The 9,830-nt window shown below is 36.7% G+C and overlaps 2 protein-coding genes across 2 annotated transcripts; both read left to right on the top strand.

The window, feature by feature from the left end:
- The first annotated feature begins 1,036 nt into the window (after window positions 1-1,036).
- LOC107772617 (uncharacterized) lies at window positions 1,037-3,736 on the top strand. The gene is made up of 6 exons (XM_075228685.1): window positions 1,037-1,258; window positions 1,391-1,773; window positions 1,904-1,995; window positions 2,257-2,710; window positions 2,803-3,406; window positions 3,473-3,736. Exons 1-6 carry the CDS (start codon window positions 1,037-1,039, stop codon window positions 3,734-3,736), a joined length of 2,019 nt encoding a protein of 672 aa, XP_075084786.1.
- A 136-nt stretch (window positions 3,737-3,872) lies between these two features.
- Window positions 3,873-5,034, top strand: LOC142168032 (uncharacterized). The gene is made up of 2 exons (XM_075228684.1): window positions 3,873-4,334; window positions 4,867-5,034. Exons 1-2 carry the CDS (start codon window positions 3,873-3,875, stop codon window positions 5,032-5,034), a joined length of 630 nt encoding a protein of 209 aa, XP_075084785.1.
- Window positions 5,035-9,830: the final 4,796 nt, after the last annotated feature.

Raw genomic sequence — 9,830 nt, 5'->3', positions numbered from 1 at the left:
ACAAGTTGGCTTCTAAATACTATGGACCTTTTCAGATTCTCAAACGAGTGGGTCCAGTTGCAACAACAACAATAACAACAACAACAACAATAACAACAACAACCCAATATAATCCCACTAGTGGGGTATGGGGAGGGTAGTGTATACGCAGACCTTACCCCTACCCTGGGGTAGAGAGGCTGTTTCCGATAGACCCTCAGCTCCTTACCTCCAAGAAATCTCTACCTTGCTCTTGGGGTGACTCGAACTCACAACCTCTTGGTTGAAAGTGGAGGGTGCTCACCACTAGGACAAGAGTGGGTCAAGTTGCCTACACTATATTACTTCCTGCTGGAGTTAAGATTCACCCCATAGTGCATGTTTCATTATTGAAAAGATGCTATGAAGTTCCATATCAGATTTCTTATCCTCCTGTAATTGATTTGGCCAATCCTTATTTCCATGATCCTAAACTAATCTTTCGAAGAAGAATGGTGAAGAAAGAAAATAAAGTTGTTGCACAAGTCTTAGTTAAGTGGCAAGGACTTCCTACTGATGATGTTACATAGGAGTTTGTTACAATCCTACAAACTAGGTTCCTTTCTTTTGATACTTGTGGATAAGGATCTTTGATTGGGGGGGAGTACTGATAAACAATTATAGAATATTAGCTCGAGCAGCTCAAGTATAGAAGAAGAAGTCGTGCAAGTCAAAAGTTAGTTACAGGGAGGGAGAGTTAATTAAAGTTAGTTGAGGTAGTTAGAATAACAGAATTCAGTTAGAAAAGAATCTCCTGCAGCTTTATCATTTTTGATACAATGTACTCAGTACAAATAGTGTTGTAAACTACATTTTTTTATTTCATCAATCAATACATACATTTCTATCCTAATTTCTCTCTTCTCTTCTTCTTCTTCTCTCGTCTTTTTTCTTCTGCAAATTCCTTATTTTTACTGCTTTCTCGAGCAATTCCTGAGGCAGTGTTGCGATCCCTGAGTTCAATTCAAATTTTTACAATCGTGTAACATTGGTATCTGAGCCTACGATCCTTGGAATCATGAAGAAGTGTACTCGATCGAATGAAAACTCAACTAAAGAATCTGTGGACTTACGTGAGTTGATGCAGAAATTAATAGTAGATGTGGGAGCTTTGTCTGGGGAAGTTTCCAATCTGAAATATCTGGATCAAACAGTCCACGAACTGAAGGAACAACTATCCAATTCTAGAAATCTTCATAAGGACAAATCGCCATTGCAAAATAAATGTGAACCATTTCAAGTGAGATCTCAGCGAGATAAAAGCCCTGGCAGCTACCATCAATACCATTCTAATTTCTTTAGGTGGTCAAGGATGGAGTTTTTGAGATTCACAAGAGAAGATCTTAGATCGTGGTTGTTCAAAATCGAGTAGTTCTTTGCCATAGAGAAGGTTGATGCTGAGGAAAAGGTGGAAGTAGCTACTATGCACTTGGAAGGTGAAGCTATTCAATGGCATCTGTCATTTATGAGGTATAAACAATACCTCCAACCAGCTACTTGGAATGAGTATGTGATAGCATTAGTTGAGAGGTTTGGAGTTGATTTCGATGATTTAATGAAAGAAATCAAAAAGATTAAACAGACTGTAAGTGTAAAGGAATACCAAGCCATCTTTGAAAGGAATCTGAATAGGGTGAGACGATATCAAGGTAATGCAATCAGCTACTTTATTGGTTGTCTGAAGCATGAGTTGAACATTGATGTCAAGTTGACCAATCCAACAACTCTATCTCAAGTGTATAGAACTACAAGAGTGTAAGAAGGATACTTGGCTGCAACTAAACAACCACACAACCAACTTTTCAACTAAGAGATATGCAGGACAAGGCAACAGTAGTAAGCCCTTATTACCAACTCCTAATTCTAGTAATTCTTCTTATACTAGAGGGTTTACTAAAAGGACACTAAGCATAGATAAGATGAATGAGAAAAGAGCAAAAGGATTGTGTTATTTCTATAATGAGAAATATACACCAGGTGTGTAATAGTTCAAAATAGTTGTATCTATTAGAACTGGAGGAGTTAGAGGAAGTGTCTCATACAGATGAAGAACATGAGTTAGTAATACAAGATGGAGGTATTGACTAGCTGGAACCATCTCAATGTATGGAACAGATGGAAATTTCTATCCATGCTTTGAATGGTTCACTAGCATACATGATCTTAAAGGTTATTGGTTATCATGCAAAAAAGGCTTTAAGTATACTAATTGATACTTGAGTTCTCATAATTTTATAGACCCTGAATTGGTCAAGCATTTAGGGTGTACAGTCAAGTCTACAAATCCCCAATTAGTAGCTGCTACTAATGAAAACATGATGGTAGATAAGGTATGCACAATTACATGGTTGCTGCAGGGTACTGAATTCTCAACAGAGTTTTTACTGCTACCTTTAGGCTCTTGTAGGGTGGTGCTAGAAGTACAATGGCTACTAACACTTGGGGACATTAAGAAGAATTTTATGAGGTTGACTATGGAGTTTTGGTACAAAGGAAGGAAACACTTTCTCAGGGGTGCTGGTAGTCAAGTAAAAGTTCAAGGAGCTGATAAATTAGTCAAACATGCAGGGGATCTGTCTCAACTATGCATGATACATGTGGTACCTTTGGGGAGTGCAGGAGAGCAATGGCATGCCATTAAAGTTGAGGAAGAGCCTAAGACAAATGCCCGACTAGTACAATTACTAGTTGAGTACTCTAGATTATTTGAAGCTCTAAGGGTATTTATTATCACAAAATTATTCAGTAAAATGGAACTGAGCATATGAATAAAAGGCCTTATAGGTATCCTTCAGTTAAGAAGGATATTATTGAAGGTCTTGTACAGCAAATGCTAGACCAAGGAATCATTCAGCCCAGCTGCAGTCCTTTTGCTTCACCAATGGTTTTAGTAGGTAAGAAGGATGGCTCATGGAGGCTTTGTGTCAGCTATAGGAACTTGAATAAATACACTTTGAAAAACAAGTTTACTATTCCCCCCATTGTAGAAGATTTGCTAGATGAACTAGGAGGTTCTAAGATCTTCTCTAAAATAGACCTGAGTTCTGGTTATCATCAACTCAGAATGGCCAAGGAAGATGTGCCTAAAATTGCATTCAGAACTCATTCTGGACATTTTGAATATCTGGTAATGCCATTTGGTCTGTCCAATGCTCCTGCAATATTTCAAGGATTGATGAACTTTATTTTCCAGAAGTTTCTCATAAAATATGTGTTGGTCTTCTTTGATGATATCTTCATTTACAGTAGCACTATAGAGGATCACTTAATTCATTTGAGGTCTGTTTTTGTGGAGATGAGTAAACATCAGTTCTTTGCTAAAAAGAGCAAATGTTTCTCTGGGGTTCAAAGGATTGAGTACTTAGGATATTTAATCACAACTAATGGGGTATCTACTGATCCTCAAAAGATAGAAGCTGTACAGAACTTGCCTACACCAATAACTCTCAAATAGCTTAGAGGATTTCTGGGCCTAACTGGTTATTACAGAAGATTTATTAAAGGTTTTGGAGTGATTTGCAAACCTCTAACTGATCTCACTAAGAATGATGTTTTCAAATTGTCAACTTCAGCAGATGCAACATTTGTAGCTTTGAAAAAAGCACTCACCCAAGCTCCTACTCTAGCTCTACCAGATACTAGCAAAACCTTCATTATGGAAACTAATGCAGTGGCTATGGCATTGGAGAAGGACTCATGCATGAAGGGCATCCAATAGCTTTTATTAGAAAGGGCTTATCCCCTAGACATGAAACTCTATCTATCTATGATAGAGAGTTATTGGCTATTGTAAATGTAGTAACAAAATGGTCACAGTAGTTGTTGGGATAGAAATTCATCATCAAAACTGACCAATGGCCTTGAAGTATCTTATGGATCAGACTCTGCACACTAACTCCCAGCTTCTATGGCTAACCAAACTAATGCCATTTGATTATTCAATAGAGTACAAGAAGGGGGTGAAGAACAAAGTAGTTGGTGCACTTTCTAGAGTGACTAGAGCTGACATATTGGCAATGGTGGTTTCACCTAGTGATACTGATGTTTTTCAAACTATAATTGATAGTTGGAACTCAAATCAAGAGCTGAAGTACCTCATTGAAGAACTCCAAGCTGAAACACATACTCACAAGCAGTTCACATGGTTTCAAGGTCAGCTAAGGAGAAGGGGCAAATTGGTGATAAGCAAGGTGCAAGAATTGAGAAAGACAATTATAACTCTGTGGCATGCAACCCCTCAAGGTGGACACTCAGGTGTTGAAGCTACTCTAAGGAGACTACTGATACTGTTCTATTGGAAGAACATGAGGAAAGAGGTAAGAGATTTGGTTCAGAAATGTTATGTGTGCCAAAGAATAAATCTGACTTAATTGATTATCCTGGCTTGTTACAACCATTACCTATTCCAGATGTAGTATGGTCTCAAATCAGTATGGGTTTCATTGATGGTCTCCCTAAATCTAATAGTTATGAGGTGATATAGTAGTAGTGGACAAGCGTAGCAAGTATGGTCATTTTATTCCACTAAAGCATCCTTATACTGCTCAATCAGTTGCTAAAGTATTCTTAGACATTGTGGTAAGATTACATGGCCTACCTAATACCATTACTAGTGATCGAGATGATATCTTTATCAGTACCTTTTGGAAATAACTGTTCTCACTGTAAGGAGTTCAATTGAACACATCTTCTGGATGCCATCCCCAATCTGATGGACAGACTGAGGTGTTGAACAGAAGTCTTGAGACCTACTTAAGGTGCTACTACAATGAAGATATTGCTAACTGGTACTCTTGCTTGCCCATGGCTGAGTACTGGTATAACACCTCATTTCACTGAGCCATATAGATCACTCCTTATGAAGCACTATATGGCCGACCACCTTCCTTACATCTACCCTACTTGTCAGGGGAGTCAGCTTCAGCTGAAGTTGATAACAATTTGATCCATAGGGAGCTGAAATTGCAGTTGCTTAAACACCATTTGAGAAGAGCTCAACATAGAATGAAGCAATAAGCAGATTCACACAGAAGTGATAGGCAATTTGATATAGGTGATTGGGTCTATCTGAAGATCCAACCACTCATCACACAAGTTGGCTTCTAAATACTATTGATCTTTTCAGATTCTCAAAAGAAGTGGGTCCAGTTGCCTACACTCTATTACTTCCTGCTGGAGTTAAGATTCACCCCCACAATGCATGTTTCATTGTTGAAACGATGCTATGAAGTTCCATCTCAGATTTCTTATCCTTCAGTAATTGATTTGGCCAATCCTTATTGCCATGATCCTGAACTAATCTTGCAAAGAAGAATGATCAAGAAAGGAAATAAGGTTGTTGCATAAGTCTAAGTGGCAAGGACTTCCTGCTGATGCTACTACATGGGAGTTTGTTACAATCCTACAAACTAGGTTCCCTTCTTTTGATCCTTGTGGACAAGGATCTTCGATTAGGGAGAGTACTGATACAAAATTATAGAAGATTACCTCTAGCAGCTCAAGTATAGAAGAAGAAGTTGTGCAAGTCAAAAGTTAGTTACAGGGAGGGAGAGTTAGTTAAAGTTAGTTGAGGTAGTTAGAATAACAGAATTCAGATAGAATAGAATCTGTTGTAGCTTTATCATTTTTTATACAATGTAATTAGTACAAATAGTGTTGTAAGCTACATTTTTCATTTCATCAATCAATACATACAATTCTATCCTAATTTCTCTCTTCTCCTTCTTCTTCTTCTTCTTCTTCTTCTTCTTCTTCTTCTTCTTCTTCTTCTCTTTTCTTCTTTCTTCTGCAAATTCCTTATCTCTACTACTTTTTCGAGCAATTCCTAAGGCAGTGCTGCGATCCTCAAGTTCAATTCGAATTCCTGCGTGTAACACCTAGGTCATTATTTCGCCCGACTTCTCTAGCTGATTGAGTCCAACTAACGGGGCTTGTTTGATTCAATCATGGTCTGCTTCTGAAAGTTAATGAGAATATAAAAAGGATATTTAATAATTGGTTGTTGGTAGGACACAATCTATCCAAAAAGACCGTGATCTTTCCTTCTGATCAATTTCTATCGCGTGTCAACTTATTGTGATTCTCGAGTTCTTGAATCGAGTGTAGTGGAATGATTAATTTATTTCTTCGCCTTTTTGACAATAAATCAGAATCCTCGTGGAAAATAGGCGAATATATGAGATTATACTGACCAGCACATATGATTCGATTAAGGCCTGAATAATCAGGAATCCTATCTTTTCTTTTACGAGAAAAATCCGAACTAAATAATTAACTCTTTTGCTTTTTTGTGTATATGCAATAGAATAAAAGTATCTCTTCTATCTCGATTTAATGCATGAAAAGATCAATTCTAATTTTACTAATGCACCATTCGAAGCACGAACAATTTCACTATTTAAATGAACAATTCACCACTTTTTAAATTCTATAATTAAAAAATAAACCATTATCAATAACGGGGCAGAAAAATGAATAGCCCTTGGTGGGCTGCCCAACCCTTCTCTTGGTAACAATAATTATCAAGAGCAAAAACGAGTAGTTATGCATTTCAGTTTCAAAAATCAAACAGTCATATAGTAATAATAAAAAGTATTATTCTTTGAATCTCAATTTATGTGATACTTTTTGTTTTTCGAGAGGTAATTTGACAAATTGTTAAAGCTAAATTGGTTTAAATAACTTACTATTTTAAAATTAAAATTAAAATATACAAAATCTACATAAAAAGTACTATAAGTTACAATTCTTTCCGTATGAATACGATAAAATATTATATTTTAACATATTAGTTCAAATTCACATAATTTGACTCTTGAATAACAAAAAATACAACATAAATTGGGATAGAGGAAATGCTATTTTTGTGGAAGTGGTACATTTAGCTGCAGACATAAAAAGGAGATACATGTCCGTCGAGGCTAGCCTTATAGCAGCGGTGGAGCTAGAATTTTACTAAGGGGTATCAAAATATAAAAATTAAACATATAAAACAGCCAATGGAATTCAACATATAATATATATGCATAGAATAAAAAATTTATCTAGTAACACAGTATAATTTCTGACGAAGGGGTGTCACCCCTCGAACAAGGGCTCCGTCATTGCTTCATAACACATTTTATAGTATATACTATATTGGAAGGTTTTCTCTACTTAGCATTATTTAAATTCTTCACTGCATATTGATATCTCATTTTACTCTAAACTAAGAGGTTCCTCACACCACCAAAGAAGGGGGAAAGAGGTGGAGGGATAAATATACTCCTTTTATCCTTAACCAAACTTTTCGAATTCAAACTTAAGAATGGAGTAAAGGAGCACATGGGTGCTATGACTGACACGAACCTCAATTAGTCGGACCTATGAGTTCTGTCATCCGATAATTAAAATAAAAAACAAAGATCCTCCCCAAACCCATCCCCAACCCTTTTTGGCAATAATAGGACTAATAAACATTTTTAGTTCATGTATTATTGCATTATTCCAATTTTAGTCAGGTTAAGCACATTTGACCTTTAATTTTAGTCCAAAAGAATAACGGACTGTTAAATTACGGAGGGGTAAATTTGGGTATTTATTTTTAATGCAAACACTTAACAAGAAAGAAGAAGAACCCAATTTTTACATTTTAATCAGACCCTCTCTGCTCTCATTATCTATTCTTCAACCTGCATTTTTTCTCTTCGACAATCTTTTTTTCGGCAATCTCACTTAGAAAAATCAAATCCTTGCAGTTGTCTAGTTGAAAGTTCCCTTCGTCTCTTTCAGAAGTTGTTTAAATGAGTAATGGAAGGTATCATTTTCACTAGACGAGGCTAGTTTAACTAAAAAATTTGCCACTTGATTGGCATCTCTAAAGTAGTGTTTGAAGTGTACCTCTGTCCTATTGTTTGTTGAGATGATGTCTCTAATTATTTTCTTGAGTTAGAGGTTGTTAATGTCTTAATTATTCAACAATCATAGTCTGATTCCAAATCGAAAGTATTGGTTCCAATTTGGAAGCACTAGTCCACCCCATATTTGGTTGTCTGTGCCTCAACTTAGTCATTGTTGTTGCATTGGATTGGAATTAAGAAGGCCATGATTGTATCCTCATGCTCATCTCTCAAACAAAAACCTATTGCATTTCTTCCGGGATTCCCTCTGGATGTTCCATCAGTGTTAACTTTGATCCATCCCTCTAAAGAAAATTCCCAGATCACTTTCTCACAGTATTACTACTGGTTTAAGCTGTTCAATAGTCTGGTATTGTTGAGCCCCTATCAGTTGTATTTAACTTTGAGAATGCTATAGAGATGGATGTTTACTTCGTTCTTTTCTTTTCTTTTTTCATCTTACAAAGAACATTGTTATTATCATTGTTTTGGCTTAGACTTGCAACAACCCTGCCCCACCACCCCAATTTATGTTATTTTTGTTTGATTTTTAAAAAATTAGAAGACACCCAATTAGAGAAACATGATCAAACCGGCAAAGGAAAGCGGCTCATCTCTACATGTTTGGACCGGAGAGATTAATCTTGAAGATAATAAAAGGAAGTTTAGTGTAGAGTATTTCGTGCTGCTTTTCAACTTACTACCACGTGTAATTATTATACCACCAGACTATAGTGTGAGAAAGAATTCGTGAAGAACAATCATACCGAAATTTGTCCTCTACAATAATCAGCTATTTTGTTTGTTGTATATTCGTTAAAGGACGAACATCCCACATTGCTTAATTAAAGGTCAAAGGTGCTTAATAGAATTTTAAGGTCGGAAGACTGCTTAGAGAGATGTGAGAGCCTCTCTCTCTAGAAAAAAATGTATCGCTTTCCAACGAACACACTCTTTAATTCCTCTTCTTTCAATTCGTCTCTTGAATGTCCAGACCTCCCAAATGAGTCCTAAACTCCCCAGTCATGTAGCTACTTCCTCCGATCAAGAACCATCTGACATCGGAACTATGCAAATTGATGATCCCGCCCCAACTTCATTAACTGCAACCTTTTCACACATACTGGTCTCCAACACACAATCATCCTCCTTCACAATGACAAACTACACTATTGACAAGGAAATTGACCTCAGATCATAACACTAACTATGAAAATGATGATGATAATTTTTTTCCACTCACAAAAACTGATAAATCTAGATTATACTCCCCATGGCAATTTTTTGTTATTGTCAAAGTTTTTGGCAAAACAATAGGACACCAGATCCTCCGAAATAAAATTACCTCACTTTGGAAGTCCGCCGAGGTTCTCCCATTAATTGACCTAGGATTTGATTTCTTCCTAATCAAATTACAAAATAAAGAAAACATGCACAAAGCTCTTCATAGAGGACCTTGTTTCATTCTCAATCACTTCCTCTCTGTACGAAAATGGGAACCAAAATTTATCGCTTCCAACACACAACTCGCATACTCGGCATTGTGGGTTCGCCTACCTGAACTCCCCCACAGAGTTCTATGATTTGAAAATCCTACAACGAGTAGGGTCAAAATTGGGACATGTACTGAAAGCGGCTACTTGCACTTCGGCAACTACCAGAGGAAGGTATGCCCATATTCGTATTGAGGTACCACTGGAAAAATCACTCAAAACACATATCTACATAGGCAACCATAAGCAGACATTACTATATGAAGGCCTTAATTAACTATGTACTAAATGCGGTCGCTTTGGGCATACAACATGGAATTATTACTCTATCCTAAACTTACACACCCCTCCACTACTTACAACTAATACGCCTCCATCAACTACACCACATACAGACCAAATACCAGTAGAGGGGGAGTGGATAATTGTCACTTTTGAAAAT

This window comes from Nicotiana tabacum, chromosome 13 (assembly GCF_000715075.1).
Source record: "Nicotiana tabacum cultivar K326 chromosome 13, ASM71507v2, whole genome shotgun sequence".
In the NCBI taxonomy this organism is placed as follows: Eukaryota; Viridiplantae; Streptophyta; class Magnoliopsida; order Solanales; family Solanaceae; genus Nicotiana; species Nicotiana tabacum.
Note: the sequence above shows the minus strand (reverse complement) of the source record. Positions and strands in the feature narration are given on the sequence as shown.